General features: G+C 35.2%; 1 protein-coding gene, 1 long non-coding RNA gene and 1 pseudogene across 2 annotated transcripts; 1 reads left to right on the top strand and 2 right to left on the bottom strand.

The window, feature by feature from the left end:
* Nucleotides 1–97: 97 nt before the first annotated feature.
* On the top strand, nucleotides 98–1,815 carry LOC104701576 (transmembrane emp24 domain-containing protein p24delta10). Its single transcript, XM_010417289.3, has 4 exons — nucleotides 98–415; nucleotides 503–712; nucleotides 1,239–1,315; nucleotides 1,426–1,815. The coding sequence occupies exons 1-4, from the start codon at nucleotides 200–202 to the stop codon at nucleotides 1,568–1,570; spliced, it is 648 nt and encodes a 215-aa protein (XP_010415591.2). The 5' UTR covers nucleotides 98–199; the 3' UTR covers nucleotides 1,571–1,815.
* A 2,830-nt stretch (nucleotides 1,816–4,645) lies between these two features.
* LOC109125551 (laccase-4-like) lies at nucleotides 4,646–14,367 on the bottom strand (annotated as a pseudogene).
* A 3,142-nt stretch (nucleotides 14,368–17,509) lies between these two features.
* Nucleotides 17,510–18,511, bottom strand: LOC104701575 (uncharacterized). Its single transcript, XR_753842.3, has 4 exons — nucleotides 18,256–18,511; nucleotides 18,021–18,158; nucleotides 17,864–17,931; nucleotides 17,510–17,767 (listed from the first exon to the last, which is right to left on the bottom strand). It is a non-coding gene; the product is annotated as an uncharacterized LOC104701575 (long non-coding RNA).
* Nucleotides 18,512–23,806: the final 5,295 nt, after the last annotated feature.

The raw sequence follows: 23,806 nt of genomic DNA, 5'->3' as shown, positions 1-23,806 counted from the left end.
ATACTATACCAAACCGGTCTATTGAGAAGAACCAAATAAAATTATTGGATTCGGTTTGGTATTATTAACCAATAATACATATACACGTGTCATAATCCCTTACATCGTCGTCTACGAAACAATCGAAGAAGAAGAAGAAGAAGAAGCAAAGAGAGAGAGACGAAGAAGAGAGTTGCGATCTGGATTTATTTTTACAAAAATGTTTCTCAATTCGCAAAAGCTATGGACGACGATGATTCTAATTCTAACGATTTGGTCACCAATTTCGCAGTCGCTTCACTTCGATCTACACTCAGGTCGAACAAAGTGTATCGCGGAAGACATCAAAAGCAATTCAATGACTGTTGGTAAATACAGCATCGATAACCCTCACGAAGGTCAAGCTTTACCACAATCTCACAAGATCTCCGTCAAGGTATATACACAGATCTTTCTAATTTTTTTATCTAATTTGGTTCGATAGATCTGAGTTTTTTTTTGTTTATGTGTGTATATATAAAAGGTGACGTCTAACGCCGGGAACAATTACCATAACGCGGAACAAGTTGATTCTGGGCAGTTCGCGTTCTCTGCTGTTGAAGCAGGTGATTACATGGCTTGCTTCACTGCTGTTGATCATAAGCCTGAGTTGGCGTTGAGTATTGATTTTGAGTGGAAGACTGGTGTTCAATCTAAGAGTTGGGCTAAGGTTGCTAAGAAGAGCCAAGTTGAAGTGAGTTTGATTTCATTCCTTCTCTCTCTCATTGTGGTTATAGAATTGTAGCTGAACGGTTTTAGATTAAGGAATAGGAGACTTGAGACTTGTAATAGTGAGATTGTTTAAGCTGGGCTAAGGTTTAGGAGACTTGAGACTTGCTAAGAAGATAACCAAGTTGAAAGTGAGTTTGATTTGATTCCTTCTCTCTCTCTCTCTCATTGTGGTTATAGAATTGTAGCTGAACAGTTTTAGATTAAGAAATGGGAGACTTGAGACTTGTAATTGTGAGATTGTTTAAGCTGTGCTTAAGGTTTAGGAGACTGGAGACTTGCTAAGAAGATAACCAAGTTGAAAGTGAGTTTAGTTTCTCTTCCCTTTGTGGTGTAGATGTTTTTGATTCGTTGTCTCGTTTGTGGTTTGGTTTACTACATAGAATTGTAGCTGAACAGTTTTAGATTAAGAAATGGTAGACTTGAGACTTGTTGAAGGTGGTTTTGAGCTAGTTATGTTGATCCTCTTTGTGTGTGTTCTTTTGTGGCAGGTAATGGAATTTGAGGTGAAGAGTCTACTTGATACGGTCAACTCGATTCATGAAGAGATGTATTATCTTAGAGATAGGTAAAAAAAACAAGTCTTTCAACTTGTCTGTTCTTTTTCTCAATTGTTTTGGACTTTTGGTTTCAAGAAGGTAGTGTTTACATGTTTTGATTTGGTGTGGTCTCTCTTAGGGAAGAAGAGATGCAAGACTTGAACCGTTCAACTAACACGAAAATGGCATGGTTGAGTGTACTCTCGTTTTTCGTCTGCATAGGAGTGGCAGGGATGCAGTTTTTGCACTTGAAGACGTTTTTCGAGAAGAAGAAGGTTATCTAAAGTTCTACAGAGGTTACGAAATTTGTGTTTTCTAAGCCCGAACAAACAAGTCTTATCCTTTTTGAATGTTGTACATTAGATCAATGGCTGCTCTACCATGTTATCTGAGAACTTGGAAATTTGATTAAACTGGCATTAGTTAATTTTTCCAAGATGAGTGTAGTTTTTTTGTTTAGATTTGTTGGTCCTTAGGATACTTTGAATCTTTGATGGTTTTAAAGTCTCAAATAAATTGCGTTTGTTAATTGGTCTCGATCAGGACCAATGACTGGACTCACTCTGTTAATTATATTTAAACATGCTATGAATGGAACCTTCGGGCAAGATTGCTTAGTCATACTTAACATTTGTATCAAAAAAAAAAAGTTTGCTTCATCGTGTACATCTACAGTAGTTTTGTGAAAGAAGGCTTGGAGTTGTAAACTATTTACATTTCATTTGTAATTAATACTTTAAAAAAAAAATTAAAGCACAAAATCAAAAAAACAATTGCAAATTTAATATTAACATTTCCGTATGACCAAAACAAACAAATTAAGATTTTCCAGTCATTAATTTCCATAATTTTAGCATATTAACATTAGTCTCTCTTTAAATTCGCATATCATAAGAATATTAAACATATTATCCTATCCAGAAATATAGAAACTGTTACGATATTCCTTTTTTATTTTCCTTCGATTGAATGCCTAATTTTCTGCAAAATTTTGAAAAACAGATTCATCAATCAATCATAAATATTCTTCATCATCACATTTTAATATATAAAGATGATAAATATGAATTTTTTTTTGAATGATAGTTAAAAATATTAATTTTTATATTTTTTTATTTAAACCTAACAACATACTATAAACCGCTCCTCCCCTAAATATACCGATCAAGTCCAAACAAACTCTAAACTTCCTCATCATAAATCAATGTATTGATTTTTCTTCCATTGCATAACAAAATAAAAATGATTCTGCAAAAAACATAACGGTTTTGGTCGCGCTTCAGTGCAACAGTATTTTAGCGTTCATCTTCTTTTTTTGCCTCTTAAACTCATTGCCAATACATGTTCTTTACACATCTTGGACGTTTGTTAACTTTTATATTCTATTTGTATATAATTTTTTTTTGTATAAATGATATAGTGATACATGGGTTTCATCAGGTTTTCTATTCTATGGAAATATTCAGGCTCATTAGCCTGAGATAGAGTTGATGTTGTGATAGGGAGATCATGTTCTCATTAGGCTTTCTTTCTTTTGGTTTGTTTATTCTATACATTTTGAATTTATGTTATGATTATGTGGAAATTTAATAATTCCTTTTATTATAACTAGGATGTCGGCCCGTGCGTTGCCGCACGGGAAAGTGAAAACTTGAAATGATTAACATTGTTAATTTCACATTTCGAGTGGTAAACGGAACAAAACATTTGTTGGATCAAAATATTGCAACTTTATATAAACAAAGAGGTGTAAAACAAAAAAGTGTGAAAACTAACGGTGCCAACATGGAAAGTTGGAGGTGCGAAGAAGAAATATAATTGTTGGATCGAAACTTTGCAACTTTTGAGATCATTAATAATACTCAAATAACAAAAAATCTTTTCAAAGTCCATAAAAATCTGTATATATATAAAAACAAAAAAGTGTGAAAACAAAGAGGTGTGAAACAAAAAGGTGTGAAACAAATAGGTACAAAAACTAACAAGTGCAAACATTGAAAGCTAGGGGTGCGACGAAGAAACACAATTATTGGATCAAAACATTGCAACTTTATATAAACAAAGAGGTGTAAAACAAAAAGGTGTGAAAACTAACGGTGCCAACATGGAAAGCTTGGGTGCGACGAAGAAATATAATTGTTGGATCGAAACTTTGCAACTTTTGAGATCATAAATAAATATGAGATCATTAATAATACTCAAATAACAAAAACTCTTTTCAAAGTCTATAAAAATCTGTATATATAAAAAAACAAAAAGGTGTGAAAACAAATAGGTGTGAAATAAAAATGTACAAAAACTAACAAGTGCAAAAATTGAAAGCTATGGGTGCGATGAAGAAATACAATTATTGGATCAAAACATTGCAACTTTATATAAACAAAGAGGTGTAAAACAAAAAGGTGTAAAAACTAACGGGTGCCAACATGGAAAGCTGGGGGTGCGACAAAGAACACGATTGTTGGATCGAAACTTTGCAACTTTTAAGATCATTAACAAAGGGTGAGATCATTAATAATACTCAAAAAAGAAAAACTCTTTTCAAAGAACATGAAAATCTGTATATATATAAAAAGAAACAGGTGTAAAACAAAACAAAGAGGTGTTGAACAAAAAGGTGTGAAAACTAATAAGTGCAAACACTGAAAGCTAGAGGTGCGACGAAAAAACACAATTGTTGGATCAAAACATTGCAACTTTATATAAACAAAGAGGTGTAAAACAAAAAAGTGTAAAAACTAACGGATGCCAACATGGAAAGATGGGGATGCGATGAAGAAACACAATTGTTGAATCGAAACTTTGCAACTTTTGAGATCATAAACAAAGAGTGAGATTATTAATAATACTCAAAGAACAAAAACTCTTTTCAAAGAACATAAAAATCTGTATATAACTATATATATAAAAACAAAGAGATATGAAAACAAAGAAGTATGAAACAAAAAGATGTGAAATAAAAAAGTGCGAAAAATAACAAATGCAAACATTGAAAGCTAGGGGTACGACGAAGAAACAACAATTGGATCAAAACATTACAACTTTTGAGATCATTAACAAATCTAAACCATTAGATGAAATAATAAAAATAATTTCATCCGCTATATTTAAATTGACCTCTAAAAATGGATTTGCTATTATATATATATATATATATATATATAGATATGTTGTGTCTGTTTTAAATAGTTGTGACTTTTACGAACAATTGTAAACCTACTTATTATTTTTTATTTTTGTTAATAATTTTTGTTTTAAGCACATACCATAATACTATTCATACTTTCAAATGATTTCATAATATATAATTTAAATTCTTTTTTTTTGAAATATTTCTCCAGCGACATCGTGGAACTCACTGGTATTCTTGGACGTGGCGTAATGTTGATATGTCGCCTTATTTAGTTGAAGGACTTAACACTTGGGAAGATCCTTAGGCGGTGGCAAAATCGACTGATTGGGTCCTTTGCCGTTCTCCACCAAGAAAGCCATCTTTAATCCCCACGTCGTGTGTACCTCCAAGTGACAATGCATGAACCAAACCCCTATATTTTACAACATATTAATCCATCAATTTTATTATAATAGTATTTGACTTACTACCATAAGATTTCATTTGTTTTATTAGTGGCATGGAGATTGCAAGTCCAGTCATAAACCAATTACTATAGCTTGTGTAGCTGCTAATTATGTGAATTTCGGAAAGGACAAAGAGATGATGTGTCTAGTAGAAATTGATCTATACGACCTAACTTTACATGGCGATAATTAATCACTAAACTATATTATTTGATTCCTTTTTTTTTAACGTTAATTTAGTGTCCATAACGGGATTATCCGCTCTGAATCTGATGGCGACCCATCCACCAGATGGAACTCCTATTGTGTTCCTCGCAACCGGTCTTTCGTGGAGTTGAAGTTACCTAATCCACGACCAACTTGGAAAATGTTAAAACCGTGAAGATGCAACGGATGGTTCTCTGATGATATGACACCGGTATCTTGGAGGACAAGCTGAACTGTGGCGTTGTACGATAGCTTGTATAGCCTGGTGCCGGTTTCGGTGGCCATGTTGGTGACTGATCCTCTGCTGTAATTGAAAACATGCGGTGGGTTTTTGGGAAAATCCGTCGTGAACACTCCACTTTTCTTGAAGTAATGAGCCGAGAGCAGAGCAGTTTTGGGCATGACGAAGGTTACGTTGTTGATGCTGGCCACGACACGGCTTCCGTTTCCGGCCTTGCAAGTAAGGCATGCGTTTAGCCCAAGACCAACGGTGAATAAGAGGTGGTGGTCGATGGTGGTCGGGACGAGGGCAGGGTATTTCTTGGAGTTGAGACTATGAAGAGAGTTTGTAAAGTTGTTGGCAATCGAAGTAGCGTTTAGCGGTGGAGGGAGTGTGCGGACTGTTGGAGAGGACGAGAGTGTTCCGGAGTAGTGTACTGTTTCGGTGGATGTTACGTTGTCCATCGCGATTGGGGCGTCCATGAAGGGTGAAGCGGTTACAAGGTACTTGCCGGCCGATTTTGAGGCGGTTAGGAGAACGTTGGTGGTTTGACCGGGGGCATTAAGAACGGTGTCCATCTTGAACGGTTTAACGTAGACCGCGTCGACTTCGAACACCGTGAAAAGATGGCCGTCGACTTTGAAAAAGAGCTCTTCATTAAGTGCAACATTGATTAGTCGTAGCAAATAGGTTTTGCCATTCTCTACTGACAGTTTGCAACCTTCGCACACAGAAAGAGGCTTTCATGATCAGTTTTTTTTTTTTTTTTTTTTTGACATCATAGTGTTGGAAATTATGTTAACATGGAAATAAAGAGATTACCTTGGGATGGACAATTTTTAACGGGGCCTGGGTGTCCGTTGATCATGTGTTGCAATATCTTCGGTATCCGATTTTCACCATTCACCTACAATTATGATGAGCGTTATAAATTAGTTATGCCAAATCAACAAATATGCATTGTAATGAACCGCTAGCTAGCGTCGAGTGATAGTGGTATTAAGTTGCAATATGATAAGCTCCATCAGGTTTACATTAGGAGGAAAGGCAAAGAAGAAGTGGCACGTGTAGAGCAATAGAGGATCACGTGCAGATTGAGATAAGACTTTGAGTATATAAACATTTGTAAAATGAGTTTGTTAGGCATGTTGTTTGTTGTGAGAACACGAGACGTATGTGTCTTCGTTGGGAGAGAATTATGATCTAGCTGCGCCAAGAGGTTCTCTTGGTTCTTTGTTACAATTCGTTACTCTTGTATCATTCATTCTTCAATAATAAAGAGAGAGAGTCTTTTTCTTATCAAATGGTGCGCTTGTGATGTGCGATCGAATCGAACGCTGAAACAGATACGTAATTTGGGGATTCGAGAAGACGATAGTTTGAGTATGGTTATGGAGCAAGATCTGTCGCCGATTCGCGAGTTACCAGCCGAGGAGCAAGTGGCGGCGTCCGCCGCGGAGATTTACGAACGGTTCACCGATAAGGGAAACAAGATCCGTCAATCAGAATCGCGAACTGATTCGTAATTAGATTCACTACGGATGGAGTTGGGTGCCAAAATTGAAAGTCAGGAGCAACGATTGTTAGATCTTGGAAGGAAAATGGATCTGATGCTTCAAGCTTTACCGGGGAAGGCGACTACAAGAGAAATTGGAGGATCGAGCAATTCTGAAATCATTCAAACCCAGGATCAAACAAATCAGGTACCAAATTCTTTCTCGGAACCTTGCCGTAGTATGATTAGGCCAAGAATCAGAGAGAACTTGTTGAAGAATATGGAAATGGCTGTATTTGAGGGAATTGGCACATACGGTTGGATCGCCTCCGTTGAAAGATTCTTCAGAACAGGAGGTTATAATGATGCAGAGAAGTTGGCATTGGTAGCTGTTAGCTTACAAGGCGAAGCTCTCAGTTGGTATAATTGGGAAATCAACAAACGTGAATTTGCAAGTTGGGAACAGTTTAAAGCAAGCTTGTTGTTGCGATTTGGGAATTTGAAGAGCAGAGGTCCAAGCCAAAGTTTGTTATGTATAAAAAAAACGGTTCCATTGCTGATTACATGCAGAGATTTGAGGATTTATCATCGCAAGTGTCAGGTTTGGATGATCAGAAGTTAGAAGGGATCTTCTTGAATGGTTTAACTCAGGAGATGCAGGAATTGGTGCATATGCAAAAGCCGAGAAACCTTCCTGAAATGGTAGCAGAAGCACGAGCCATGGAGTCCAGTATCATCAGAAGAGTGGTTCAAAAAGACTTGTTGTTGGCTAATAAAGAGAACAAGTAGATGAGTGGACCAGAGTATAGAAGTAACACACATCACAACACTAATAAACTGAAGACGAAACCAGTCTTTACGGAAAACTTACAAGCTACTGAGAAGCAAGTAGTGAGAACAGAACAAAGACCTAGAAGGCACAATTCTAACTGTGAATTGGATGAGAAGAGGCGGAAAGGACTATGTTTCAAGTGTGATGGTCCATGGTCGAAGAATCATATATGTCCTAATAAGGAATTGCGAATCTTGACTGTTTTAAATGGGTATGAAGTGGAGGTGTTAGACGGAGAAAGAGAAGAAGCAAACTTGGAGGAACCTACCGGAGAGTGTATGGCCCTATCCTTCTCGTCATATAGAGGTATTTCTTCCCACTCAACAACCAAAGTCAGGGGAACTGTTAGAAAGACTGAAGTGCGTGTCATGTTGGACAGTAGTGCAACACACAATTATATTTCCCCAGCGGCAGTTAAGAAATTAAAACTGAAGTGTCGAGAGGATCCAAACTTAAACATCAGCCTGGGAACATGGATAACAGTATAGGGAATGGGAGTTTGTGAGAAAGTGACCTTCTCAGTTCAAGGTTTGGAGTTCACCACATATTTTGTGGTACTAGAACTGGGGAATCTTGACATTATTCTAGGTGTGTTCTGGTTGAGTACCTTGGGAGATTGCCGAGTGAACTGGCAGAAGAATGAGATGTCATTCTTATATAAGAACATGATAGTTACTTTGAAAGGAGAATCTGACTTGTACATTTCAAAGCTTTCCTTGAAATCACTATCTAGTGGATTTTCAGTTGCGAAGAGAGGTGTAGAGGTAGCACTATGTATCCAACAATTGAATCAAGGAGCTTCACAACCAATAGATGTGGACATTCAAACAGTGTTATCAAGGTTTGACAAGGTGTTTGACATTCCCACTGACTTACCTCCTATAAGAGGCAGAGAGCATTCTATAACTTTGCTACCTGGGAATAACGCTATCAATGTTAGACCTTATCGATATCCACATTCACAAAAAGAAGTTATGGAGAAAATGGTGAAGGAGATGTTGTCATCGGGAATTATACGACCAAGTCAGAGTCCCTTTTCAAGCCCTGTTCTGTTAGTGAAGAAGAAAGATGACAATTGGAGATTTTGCGTTGATTATAGAGCCTTAAACCGAGCAACTGTGGCTGATAAGTTCCCTATTCCAATGATTGATCAGCACTTAGATGAGTTAAATGGGTCAGTTGTATTTTCCAAACTAGATCTTCATGCTGGTTATCACCAAATTAGGATGAATGAAGAAGATGTACCCAAGACAGCATTTAGAACTCACGACGGTCATTATGAGTTTTTAGTAATGCCATTTGGCTTAACTAATGCCCCTGCGACTTTCCAAGCTTTGATGAATGAGCTATTTCGACCACATCTCAGGAAATTCATATTGGTGTTCTTCGATGATATCTTGATTTACAGTTCAACGAGAGAAGAACATCTTAAGCATATGACAATTGTTATGGAGATCTTGGAAAAACACCAACTGTTTGCTAATAAGAAAAAATGTTCATTTGGTCAGAAGCAAGTGGATTACTTGGGGCATATTATTTCTCAGGAGGGTGTGTCCACAAACCCAGAGAAGACAAGAGCCATAGTACAATGGGTTACTCCAAAGTCAGTGAAGGACTTGAGAGGATTTATGGGCCTAACATGATACTATAGAAGATTCATCAAAGGGTATGGGGTTTTAGCGAGACCTTTGACGGATTTGTTGAGAAATGATAGTTTTGAATGGTCTTCAGACGCTCAATTGGCCTTTGATAGACTGAAGAAGGCAATGTCAACTGCTCCAGTCTTGGCATTACCAAATTTTGAGGAGATCTTTACGGTGGAAGCTGATGCATCTGGTTTTGGCTTAGGGGCAGTGTTTATGCAGAAAAAAAGACCAATTGCTTTCTTTAGTCATGGATTGACGGCTAAAGATCAACTCAAACCGGTCTACGAGAGAAAATTGATGGCAATAGTTTTGTCTATCCAAAAATGGAAGCATTACTTATTTGGGAGGCATTTTGTAGTGCATACAGACCAGAAAAGTCTAAAATTTTTATTAGACCAACGAGAAGTGACGATGGACTACCAGAAGTGGCTAATCAAGTTGTTGAATTATGATTTTGAAATCATATACAAGCCAGGAGTAGAGAACACAACAGCGGATGGGTTATCTCGAATGACTCAACCTGAGGGAGTGTTGTTGTCTCATTCACTTATGGCATTGACAGTGCCAACAGTGTTGCAGCTCCATGACATATACGAAGAAGGAGAAAAGGATGCAGACTTGCAGAGGGAAGTGCAAAACTGCTTATCCAAGCAATCCACACAGTCGAAATTTTCGGTGAGAAATGGAAGGTTATGGTATAAAAATAGACTAGTTTTATCAAAAAAGTCAAGGTTCATTCCATTGATATTGAGTGAGTATCATAATGGACTGTTAGGAGGACATTCGGGTGTATTAAAGACAGTCAAAAGGATTCAACAATCTTTCCATTGGGATGGCCTACGAAGTGATGTTCAGAAGTATGTAGCAGAATGTGATATTTGTCAGCGGCATAAATACTCGACATTGGCACCAGCTGGCCTTCTCCAACCTCTTCCTTTGCCACATCAGGTGTGGGAGGATATCTCTATGGATTTTGTAGAAGGTCTTCCCAAATCTCAAGGAAAGAATGTGATCTTGGTAGTAGTGGACAGGTTGAGCAAGTACAGTCATTTTCTAAGTTTGAAACATCCTTATGCAGCATCAGATGTGGCAAGATTGTTTATCAACGAAGTAGTTAAGCTCCATGGGTATCCAGCTTCAATTGTTTCAGATCGAGGGAATACCTTTTTGAGTGCTTTTTGGAAGGACTGTTTTAAATTGTCGGGAACCAAGCTGAAGTACAGCACTGCGTTTCACCCTCAAACGGATGGACAGACGGAGGTTCTGAATCGGTTCTTAGAAACCTATCTCAGGTGTTTTGCTTCCTCTCATCCCAAGACTTGGCATCAATATTTGTTGTGGGCTGAACTAGGTACAATTCAACTTATCACTCATCGTTGAAAGCAACGCCCTTCAAGGTCTTGTACGGTCGTGATCCACCAGCAATAGTGCGCTTTGAAGGTCAGCTACTAAGGTTCCTGAGTTGGAGACTATGATGAAGGAACGTGACTTAATGATGTCTCAACTTAAAGATCATCTGATTCATGCACAACAGTTGATGAAAAACAATGCTGATAAACATTGAAGGGATATTGAGTATGCGGTTGGTGATTGGGTTTTTCTGAAGTTACGACCTTACAAGCAGCAATTGGTAACTAGAAGAGCTTGTCAGAAGTTAGCAGCGATGTATTATGGTCCGTATGAAGTGATGGAGAGAATTGGTAAGGTAGCATACCGATTACAATTACCACAAGGCTCAAAAATACACCTAGTCTTTCATGTCTCACAGATTAAGAAGGTGTTAGGCGAGCATCAACTGGTCATCCCATTACCAGAGATATTCAACGAGTCGGATGAATTGGTAATTGAGCCTGAAATGGTATTGGACACTCGCTACAATACTAATGGCGTTTTGGAGGCGTTGGTTCATTGGCGAGGTCTGCCTGACTATGATAATACTTGGGAGTCTGTAAAGGAGTTAAAACAGCAATTTCCAACTTTGGCGCTTGAGGACAAGCTGCGTTTCGAAGGGGGGGGGGTATTGATAAGCCCCATCATGTTTACATTAGGAGGAAAGGCAAAGAAGAAGTGGCACATGTGGAGCAATAGAGGAGCACGTGCAGATTGAGATAAGACTTTGAGTATATAAACATTTGTAAAAGGAGTTTGTTAGGCATGTTGTTTTTTGTGAGAACACGATACATATTTATCTTCGTTGGGAGAGAATTATGATCTAGCTGCGCGTAGAGGTTCTCTTGGTTCTTTGTTACAATCTGTTACTCTTGTATCATTCATTCTTCGATAATAAAGAGAGAGAGTCTTTTTCTTATCATAATATTAATTTAGGTCACACATCTCATTTTTTATGTGAAATCAACAAGTTAATAGTATTCCAAATGTATGCAAGAAGGTTAAAAATATGAAGATTGAGATACCTAGAACGATGACTTTCTCGTGGTTGGGTTTGGGGAAAGGGTAGGGAACAACGCGTTTGGGAAGGATGATTATAGCACCGTTAACAGTGGCACAGAGCCAAAGGATGTGAGCGTGCCACCGGAGAGTTCCGCGTTGGCCGGTCAAGGTGTAGTTGTATGTGTAAGTTGGTGTCCCTTACGAATCTTCTTCTGAATCTTTTTTCCACGACGACGCACTAAGCCCAATCAATTTTTGTGTCCATTGATCTAGATCGTATCATAGCCATACAATTGTTGTTCACATAATGGATATAGCCATAATAATTTTTGTGTTATAGATATTGATCTCACGTCCTTTTGTTAGTCTACTTTAACTTAAAGGAATTAAATGTAAGTGCTATCTTGAGTAAATTATCTAACATCGCATAAAAACAAACAGAGCAGTTAAGAAGAACCAAACTTTTCGTTAATCTATAATCTATATATGAGAACGAAACGGAAGAGGGAACAAAACAAATTTTTCAGAATGGACACTAAAAAATTCATAAAAATACCTTGATATGAGATTGATGCAGGTTAAAATTTAAAAACACTCCAATAAAATAATTATTTAAAAACACTCCAATAAAATAATTCTTTGATTTTTTTTACTTTAAAAAATACTCTGAAAACAATAAATTCGAAATATGTTTTTGTAGTGCATAAGAGTTTATATATAATAAACAAAGAGGTGTAAAATATAAAAGTGTAAAACATAAAGGTATGAAACAAAAATGTGCAAAAATTAATAGGTGTGATTTTTAAAAGATAAGGGTACGATGAAGAGGCACGATTATTTGAAGGAATAAGACTTGTAACTGTTGGGACCATTATTAAATTTCAACCGTTAGATGGAATAATAGAATAAATCTCATCCGTTGGATTAAAGATGACACAAAAAAGTGAGTTTGCTATTATATATAGATTTTTTTATTATTTTTGATTGCCTAAGATTTTAGGAATCATAAGATATATGTATATATATCTCTAATTGTTGTAGCTATTTTTTATTTAGTTTATTTGATTTTCCTATTTTATCTTTAATTTAATATTTTCAATGAACCTAATATAATTAATAGCTAAGAAGTTTCCACTTTTTTGTAATTTTATAACATAGAAAATGAGCGTAGGTTCAAAAAAATCCTTTTAACATATCATTCTAATCAAATATATTGATAAAATTATCTAAATTTTATTTTAAATAATAACCATAATAGACGTGCATATGTTTAAATTGTATATACTTCAATATCACTGAACAAATCTTTTTATTAAAATCTTTACACAGCTATCTAATATGTGACGACAACAAAAATTCATTTTGATTATTGATGATGACAAAAATCAATTTTTAAAGTAATGATATTGTAATGTTTAATTTTTGATTATTTGTTTTTCTAAATATTATTTCTGGATTTCAAATAGTACATGTAATAAAATCATTCCACATATATAAAGGAAATTGGTGATTACTGTTTTATAACCAACGATAAAACTGAGTATATATATATATATATATATATATATTAACAAATAAATACAACTTAATTTTAAATATTTAAATTTAAATGTTCGCCCCGCGGTGTACCGCAGGTTAAAATCTAGTATTATTGTTTTCTAAAACAAATTCTTATTCAAATCCAACAAACAAATTCTTATTTAAATTTTAACCTTAGATGTTTATACGTTATATATTATTGTTTTGTACTCAAAGCCGATATATCATCGTGGTCTGCTGGTGACGGGTGACGTAAGTAATTCGAGTATTCGACGACACCCACAAAACGCAAATTATCTTTTTTTTTTTTCCTTCACACAAAACCCTAGCGCCGCCAGCCCTGACCACATCTTCTCTGACATTGGTCGACATTCTTATCTCCCGTCCATCTTATTGTTCTCGTTCAGAACGAGAGAGCCATGATGAGCTTCTTCAATCTTCTTCCTCCTTCGTCAAATCCACGATTCTAGGGTTTTTGATTTGTTTCTTCTCTTCTTTAGCCATGGATAAAAGTACTTATGTTGCTAGAAGAACCTGTTTAAGGACTGATTCTTACTTGAACTCGATTATGAATAAATCAAAGGGAATTGCTGAGTCTGAGGGTTCATTAAATTCGAGGACAAAGAAGAGGAGAGGAGTGAGCATGCGTGATGCTTGTTGACCATCTCTGATGAAGAAGAAACGGCGGCGGAGAAGCTGTGGACGGGAGATACGAATGTCGACCAACAAAGAAGATGTGGTCGGGTTTTTTTTAAAAAAAAAAAAAAAAATTAATAGGGTAGCGCGGATTTGAACCTGGATTAGAACTTAGAAAAAGAATCTATTTACCCATCACCATCAGACCAAGGTAACACATTGACAATTGATACAAAAACATTCGTAAATATACTACAAAACATGTAAGGTTAAAATTTCACACCGTCAAAAAATTTGTAACGTCCATTAACGGCTATTAACTCGTTAATACGAATTAACCAACCGTTAAATAAACAAAGGTTTTTTATGAGAAAATAAAATAAATGAGATATTTTTCTTACAACAAAAAAACGACGGGTTTTTCGGCTTTTTCCCCTATTGAGAATATTGTCTTGGCGTCCTTGGTCTCTGAGAGACAGTATGAGAGACGACGACTGCTTAAGTTTATTGGTCATAACACCATCTTCATCCTTCATATTATAAAGTGTGTCTTCTTAAGCCATATTGCACAAAAAGTCACATTAAAACTTCACTAACAGTTTTTTAAATGAATAGTCTAAGAGCATTGATAACAAATATGATCCAACTAATAATATTGTTATAAAAGAAAAACTTATAATACAAAAAAAATTATGTAAAGGTATAAAGAGTTTTATCAAAAAATGCTCCTTAATTAATTAATGCAATATTTTTTTTAGGTTTGGGTAGAAAATTTTAAATTTAGGATATATTTTTTAAGTTATGGAAAATGTTTAAGATTTAGAGATTAGTTTTTAATATTTAATTTCAGTTCATTTTGTCGTATTTTTGGAAAAAAAAACTAAATGTTGTATTTGTGGGGAATTTTTTTATTAATATATATGAAAATATTGCCCAATATATTATTGGTTATTATCTACTATTTGCTATGTTTGGTTAGTGATTACTTGAGTAAATAATACTCAACTAGAAGATATCTCGTGCTATAAAGCATGAATCAACATTTTTTCTACACATTATAATATAATAATAAAAATTATTGTTATATTTGTTTTAAGTAATTATTTGATTTGAGATATTATTTACTTTTAATATTGCAATTGTTTGGTAAATTTACATATATATATTTTAATACTAATTATTCTAGAATATTATAGTATATTACAGTTTGATATTGTTTGTTTGTTGTATTTGCATCATTATTTAAAGTAATAATTATAATATAGAGTATCTCCACTCTAACACACTTTTCTAAAAAGTATTTATTATTTGACACATTTTCTACTATTTAGACACTTTCTCTATGTCTATTAACTATCCTATCCTCTTACTATAATTCTATTTACAACAATGTCATTCTTTTTTGTAACCATTCTAAGCCATTAGATCTATGATTAGTAATTGAAATTGAATGGTCTAGGATGCAACCAATTATCTACTTTTACTTTTTGTTTCTTTTTCTTTCTTATTCACACAAAACAATCATTTAATTATACGCGCTCATCTCTAGCCGTCATATCAAATTCTTAGTTAGAATCGGACGGACCTTAGTACAACTGCTTTTTTCTCTCTAGTTACACCTATGTTTACATGATCAGGGCTACAATAGTATAAAAATCATGTAAACAATAGAAAAGTTGGCCAAAAAGTGTCTCTTGGTCAGAAAATGTGTCAATTGCTTAAGTTTCTTACAAAAGTGTGCCATAGTGTCAATCTCCCTTATAATATTGTAATTGTGAGCAAATAAAATTTACTAATTTATCAACCACATAAATTTAATTTTACCAACCCGCCGATGTGGAACATTAAAACACACATCTTTTTTTCATAGATTGAGTAATATATCTTAGTTTTTAAAAATTCAAATCACAACATATGCAGAAAAATTCTACATATTTATTTGTCATATGTATTATATGATAATTAAAAACAATTTGTAATTGAAATAAAAGAAAGATGATAGGAGAATCATAATTTAAAATCTTAACAAAATCTTCCAAATATAGTTATCAAAAATAATCATATTGTATGCTTAGACATATAATCTTACTTTTTGAAATTCTGATTGGTATACAATTTTAAAGATTAATTAGTAATTTTTGTCCATAATTAATTAGAAAGAAAAATTAATAATTTTTGGAGATTAATAATTATTTAAAATATTTATAGTCTAATGTTAAATTATATTTTTATCATTTGTAAAAAATTAAACATTTGCTTTAAGACCAATGACATGACGATGTAGTTTTTTACACTTTATAAGGTTAGTTTCATATTTGTACTTCTAAATTAATATAGTAGGACAATGGTATGGTGAAGTGGGTGGTAATATATTGAGAAAGACCAATGGTATAGAAACTAATATAGCAGCAGCTTCTTTGAAAAGTAAAGGAGATTATTGATGTATTTTTGTGTGTATAGTAGTGAAAAAGTTTTAATGAATTGATGAGTATGAAAGCATAAAAAAAAGAACCAAAGATCATGGCAAAACATAGTGGTGAACTGTTCATATCTAATATGATTATACAAACATGAAACTGGATATAAACTAATAAACTGGAGGAAGCACATAATTATATCATTATATGGTAAAAATATAATACAGTACAAAACAAATCTACCAGAACATGCTCAGTTGCTCACTTATTCATTCCATTTTATTATAATCACCGGTGTTGTTGATAAAACTATAGTTGACTTTCCCAAAATATACAAAAATACCCTCACAAAGTCCTACAAGTATTAAGATATCGATCGATATCCCAAAGCACAGTAAGGGCAATTTCGGTAAAGTATAAAACAAAATGGGGAAAGCGAGGAAAGAAGGCCTAAAAATCTGAATAAAATTGGTTGGTACTACTAGTGATAATATAAACGTGTCCAAATTTTTTAAAAAATTAAATTTATTATCTAATCTGCTCTCTTTGCTTTCACAATCAATCAATCTCTCACTTAGGAAATTTTTAATTTTTTTATCGGCAAATTTCAGATTATAATTTGTTTTCTCTGGTTCGTATCGCTCGTTTTGTTCCCGATCAGGCGATCACTGACTTTGTTGAAGCTTTCAATAACGCGTCTTTGGGACTTTTTTTATTTTCGCAGTCTCACAACAACGCTTGCTCTCAGGTTTTGATTTGAATTCTGTTTTTGTAGAATCTTTAGTTTTTTTTTATTGACTTCTATTTGATGACGAAACCTCGTAGAAAAAAAAAATGTTGAAATCTGGGGTTTTGAAGTATTTGAAATTGTCCTTTTAAGAGAAGATGCTTTTGTCAGCACTTGTCATGTCTGTTGGGATAAACTCTTGCCTACGTGTATTGTTCTTCATACTCTACTCTGTACTAAGGAAGCAGCCACGCAACTACGAGGTTTTTTTATGTCATTTTCTTTTTACAAGAGAAAGTATAAAACAATGGGGGAGATGTGTTCTTAATTTAAAGACACAACCGATGTAACTAAAGATTTGTCAAAAGACTTCAGCTACAAAGAATTTAATATTCTTTTTATTATCTTATGTTGATTCGAACACGTTTTATTTATTTGTTTCCCTTTTCTAGTTTTATTTAAAAACAAAAACGATTGATTAAATCTTATGACTAACAAAATTGGTGAAATATTTGTCTAAAAACATTGTTTTCATCTTAATGTTTCCGATTATTACTTAAAATTTAAAAGTTTACTTTTTCTGTATTAACTAAAAATAAAGAGAGATCGTGAGGGGGAGAGAGAGAGAGCATCAAAATAGAAAAAGAAAATCCTAAGAGAAGAAAAGAAAAAAAAAGAAAAAAAAAATCAAACACCAAATATAGAAAATGATGTTAAAACTTCTTAAAACAATTTGTTTTTTCTCCATTGTTGAAGGGTCTCCAAATATGATATTGTCGAACTTGGAGTAATCTGAAACCAAAAAAAAAATGGAAATATTAGTGAATTAAAAAAAAGTCTAGGACAACCATCCATATAAACACAAGAACAAAATTTAGTGTTGTTAACCATATCACAAGCGGCTGCGAAATCCGCTTGAGATAGACAAGCACGTCTCTTCGGATTTGACAAAAAACCTATTAACATACAAGTTATAAAAAATCAAATTTAACCTACAACAGAAGAGAAGACCCCTAGTCTTTAACATAGAAGAAGAATAACAAACCTTTAGGTCTTTGACAGAGAAAGAGTATGTAATATATGCCCATTTCTTAAAGTCAAAGTTAGAAGTTCATGTTGAAGGATGAACTCCTTCAACAGAAGAGTCCTAATCTCTCCACTAGGAAGATCTATCATGATGATCCTACACAAAGAGACCAAAAGCAAAATTAATAAGAGAGAGAAATTCAATTAATTAGCGCATGAGAACATAGAAAGAGACAAGTTTATAACGGGACTACCTCTTAAAGAGTTGCATAGCCTTCTGTTTAACTCAAAGATGCCAAAACGAGGGGTTTAAACCGTAGCAGCATCTCATCACCAAAGTGATGTAGATCTCTGTCATCGATAACGAACAAAGTGCTTTTGCTTCTCTTGGAAAAGCAAGCATACAAGTATGCGGATTTCGTTTTAAAACCCTGCCAGGAGAGAGAAGCAATAGAAGATAGGAAACTATAAGAGAGAGAGAAGCAATAGGAGATAGGAAAGACAATGAACAATAATAATAAGACTTTTAATTACCTTTTTCTCTGTAGAGCCCCATGAAAGTTTTTCTAGGTTGTGACGTGTATAGTAGGTGGGGCACGTGCCCCATACACCTTGATAAAAATTGTTTTAGTAAATGAGTTAGCACTATTAGTTTCTTAGCCCATTTGGTTAGCCTCATACTATCCTAGAGGTTACAGGTTCAAATCCATTAAGATGCTTTAAAAGCTTAAATTTTTATACTTTTTTATGATTTTTCATTGCTAAAAAAAATTTTCAGAGTAATATAATTTTGTGCCCCATATTACTTTGCTCCCCGGATCCGCCACGGTCCTACCTGAGCAGCAACTGATTTGACAAGATCAGTCTTGCCGCTACCTTTTGGACCCACAAGAGCCACCATCTCCTACATTCTATTTGACACAACCAGAAGGCAATTTTCAAGTTAACACAACAACTCCTACATTCTATTTGATGATCCCTAGGGTTTCGTAATTGCTACGAACTAACCTGTGGAAGCTGACTTTTCACATCCAGAGTCTGACTTTTCATATCACCCTAGATTAAAGAAATCATTTTTTCTAGTTAACACAACTCCTATTTGATCCGTAGGGTTTAAAAGTTACTCTGATGAAACTCACCAGGGGAGAGAGAACACGGAAAAGAGGTTTGTGTATCCCATCTCTAAAACGTTCCAACTCTTCTTTAATGTTTCTAATAGGTTGTAGCAAACAGAGAGATGCGAGATTAGGATTGCAATATATTAAATCGGCTGTTCGCAGGAGTTTCTCACGATCGGAGTCAGTCCACAGCTGATACCATTAAAGAAAGAAAAGGGTTTATATAGATATATAATGAATAGAGAACCAAGAACAAAGTATAATTCATCAGTTACCTTAGCCGAGAGCTCCGCCATCTACATTTTACACTGAGCTGGTGTGAATTTACCACCAGCTCAGTGTGAAATGACAAACTCCTGCGAACAGGCGATGAAGTGACAAGCTTCCATAATATCATTCATGATGAAGTGATGTTTATTCTCTCTTAAGCAGTTTTGAACAAACAGTGCTTGATAAGATTATTCACATGCAACGTAAAAAACTGAGTTGAAAAATTAAAAGAAAAATATTCGAGTCATTCATCTCATTGTTCCAATTTTATTGGTTGAATGGGTTGATTTAGTTGTCCAACATATTCATCTTAAATGATAAAAATATGAGGGTTTTATATGAAAAATGGCGAAAAAAACAAAAACACATTATTCGTTATTGAAGACATAGCCATATACATTAAAATTGTTAGGGTGTTAAAACTAAGTTGGCAAGTTGTATGCTCGTAGACTTTTCACTTAAGAAAGGCTAATGAAGTTTTAATGTGACTTTTTTGTACAGTACTAGTATGGTTTGTGATTATATATCTTTAAAAATATTTTATATAAGATTACAACACGTATAAAAGATTCTAACATTTGTCATTAATTAGTTTAACATATTATTTTATTTATTTCAATTCTAAATTTGTGATGATTTAAATTAAAAATTTATTTGTTTTGATTTAATTTCATTTTCAGTTAAGGATATGAACAATCAATATTTGTTTATTCCTTCTTTATGAATATTTTTAGATTTTACATTATTTAGTTCAGTTTGATTTTAAAATTACAAATCTATGAGGATTTAAAATATTTTTAGATTTTAGGTCTTTTTCCCTCCCTTCCACATTTTGTTTGTTTACCTAAATTGCCCTCATTGTGCTATGAGATATCTTTTGATTCTAAGTTAATATAATGACTATCTTTTTCTTTAAATTAATTATGTTTTATTTTCTGTTTTTATTTACTCTATTTTTGGTTAAGTTTTTTCACTCTATTTTTGTGGTTCATTAATGGAAAATTTATATAAGTTTTAATTTTAAATTATAATCTGATAACCCACTATAAACGCAGTGGATATTTTACACATGAATCCAACTTCTTAATTTCGAGTAATTTTATGATTTTAAACCGATAGAGAAAAGATTTTGTACTTTTCTTTTATTAATATAGAGATATTATATTAAATAATCTGGACAATACGATCTTTATACTTTTCAGTTTTGAAATCCATCCATTTGTATGGGATAATAATTTTTAATCCTTATTTGAAAATGATTAAAAAAATGGAAAAAACTATGGAAACGTGTTAGAAAAGAAACAAGGTAAAAAACACATGAGATCCATTAAGGTTTTGGATTTGGATGAAACTACAAATTAAACTCGAAGTTCCAGTTTAGGTAGGAGATGCCAAATAATATACAATGTATATAAATTGGAGGCAGATATCATGAAAATACCTATAAGACACGAAAGCAAAATATTACTTGGTCGTTCTCGTATTACGTAGAAGAAAAGCCTTAAGACACATCGGAGAATATTTTTTGTTCATCAATGATATCGGAGAGGAAGAGCCACGAAAAGGGAAAGATAGCATCGTCTTTAGAGAAAGGAAAGAGAAGAAGTGAAGAGATCACAATGTCTCAAAGCTGGAAGAAGAAAAGAAGAGATGATGAATACTACGATGGTGCATCAACATGGAAGAGCGACAGAAGAAAACACAACATCTCTTGGTCGTCGTTGTCACATAATAAATAATAATAATAAATAATAAATAATAATAACAAATAACTAAAACTAGTGGTTTCATATACACTAGTCATCTATCCACTAGCCATCTATCCACAACCACAACCAACATTGGAAATAAACAATACCAATATCCAATAAATATTCAATAATAAAATAAACAGTAATCAAATATAGCAACAATCCAACAACCAATCATCAAGAAACATGAAACATGCAACCTAGCAATGTTTATAATGACCCGACTCTAGCAACCTAGCAATGCCAGACAACATCCAATCGATTCCCAAGAACATCCTCCTCTTCATCGCCTTGATTCAACGATCACACTTTGCCTTTACCTGCACCACAAACACATAATGAGATACATGAGTATTTGATAAACACTCACTGAGGCAATTCTCCCATCTACTGGGCTATACACACAAGCAACAGTGATTCCAATGTTCCAAACAAACAACAAACAAAACATACAAACCAGGAAACAAACATCATCTCGCTGGAAGGGAGGTGTCGACCGACAATACTCACGTCCTAGGCATTGCTTGCTCCCAACTCCTCCACCCTTAGGTCGCAACCTTCGAGCCATACAGATCTCACTCTCAGACCAGCGTCTTCGAGTTATACCGTCTCACTCTCGGACCACAATCCTCAAGATCTCGGTATCAGGGGAACTACTCATCCCCTCAGGGGAACATCATCTCCTCTGCCACTCTCGGAGCCCCCAGTCCCTCGAGCCATCGGTATCCAGGAGAATCAACATCCCCCTCAGGAGCAACAATCCTTAACGACTATAAACATCTCCCGACCAAAAGTATCTGCTGTGGTCCGAGTATAACATTGCAATGTTACACCTGCCCACTCAACTTCTAACATCCAACTGGATTTCCCACCACACAGAGAAATATCTGCTCCAACTGCATATGTCCACCTATATGCCTCTCTAGGCTTGATACCTCTCGAGAAGAATCTCGTACCGGTCATCTACAACTGTATGGAAACTCCTCAACATCTGCACCCCTCGGCTGCACCCCGCCACATGCGGCACAACTGGAGCCTGCACTGGTATCCCTCTCGGTAACCGTTCCAACAGCACGTCAACAGATCCGCCAAGCGATCATCTCGACCCTAGGCTTCACTTGCTGCAACCCCACACCTGGGTTCCCAGCACATCCGGCACGATCACCGGCTAACCCCCTCTGGTCCCTCCTGATACGCTTGCGACCCTCCGACGTACCTTCTCGTGGAAACTCTGGACCACACACTCGCTGGCCTCGGGACCCATCCGACCATGACCACGACCACGTCCCCGTCCACGACCAACAACGCAAACACCTTTAACCACTGCACTTCCAAGAACAGAGGTTAACACGCAATATTATCATAACACAAAACACAAAAACCAAAACTCACTGTGGAATCACTCTGTAGGCTCGAAGAGGATGTTCTAGGACTCCATGCCACACACAATTGACTAAGTCACATAATCAATCAAGACATGCAATCCCAAACATCTACAGCACAAAGCCTAGTGAACCCAAACCTAGAACCGTAAGGGCTCTGATACCAAACTGAAATGACCCGACCAGTTTTTTTTTTAAATAATAAATAATAATAATAAATAACTACAACTAGTGGTCTCATACCCACTAGCCACCTATCCACAACCACAACCAACAGCGGAAATAAACAATACCAATATCTAATAATAAAATAACCAATAATCAAATATAGCAACAATCCAATAACCAATCATCAGGAAACATGAAATCAGCAACCTAGCAATGTTTCTACTGACCCAACTCTAGCAACCTAGCAATACCAGACAACATCCAATTGAGTCCCTAGAACATCCTCCTCTTCAACGCCTTGATTCCATGATCACACTTTGCCTTTACCTACACCACAAACACATATTGAGATGCATGAGTATTTGATAAACAATCAGTGAGGCAATTCTCCCATCTACTAGGCTATACACACAAGCAACAGTGATTTCAATGTTCCAAACAAACAACAAACAAAACATACAAACCAGGAAACAAACATCATCTCGCTGGAAGGGAGGTGTCGACCGACACCAGCCAAGTGTCGACCGACACTGGCATTGGTGTCGACCGACACTACCCCACAGTGTCGATCGATGTCGTTCTGCTGGTGTCGACCGACACCAAGTGGTGTTGATCGACACTACCTCTGCAACTGCGATCCGCACGAAGCCGAGAGTCGAATCTCGCTCCCAAAACTCCACCAAATCGTCCAATACTCAAAACCCAAGCCGAAAACATCCATAGGAACCTGTAGCAACCAATCCCAGCAAGAAAAACACACAAAACAACAACAAAAAAAAAAAAGAACAAGGAAATCAAAGACTTAGATTATCCATGGTCATGCACTAACCTCTTTGCAGGAAGATTCTGACCAACAATGAACGAATCCACACTCCCAGCAAGCTTCCCACACGTTCCTAGCCTTGAATCCTCACTCCCACAGCAAGATCTGCCCCACAAAGCCTTGAAATCACACAAAAACTCCCAAAAATTCAAGAATAATATTTTCTCCTCTTTCCTTTTGTTTTCAGCGGCTAGACAACAACAAAACACAACCTAGGTCGTTCTCCCACTTAAATAACCTGGTTCAATGGTTTCCTAAAACCAACCCAAACCAAATCGATCAAAACTTAATCT

This window comes from Camelina sativa, chromosome 7 (assembly GCF_030686135.1).
Source record: "Camelina sativa cultivar CO46 ecotype springtype chromosome 7, ASM3068613v1".
In the NCBI taxonomy this organism is placed as follows: Eukaryota; Viridiplantae; Streptophyta; class Magnoliopsida; order Brassicales; family Brassicaceae; genus Camelina; species Camelina sativa.
The sequence above is the reverse complement of the archived record's forward strand: the minus strand, read 5'-3'. Positions and strand labels throughout refer to the sequence as shown.

Bases quoted from the DNA above. Each gene is read 5' to 3' on its own strand.
- LOC104701576 (XM_010417289.3), top strand. From the start codon at position 200: ATGTTTCTCAATTCGCAAAAGCTATGGACGACGATGATTCTAATTCTA. The intron at 713-1,238 runs GTGAGTTTGATT...CTTTTGTGGCAG, and splicing joins CTAAGAAGAGCCAAGTTGAA to GTAATGGAATTTGAGGTGAA. The intron at 1,316-1,425 runs GTAAAAAAAACA...GGTCTCTCTTAG, and splicing joins ATGTATTATCTTAGAGATAG to GGAAGAAGAGATGCAAGACT.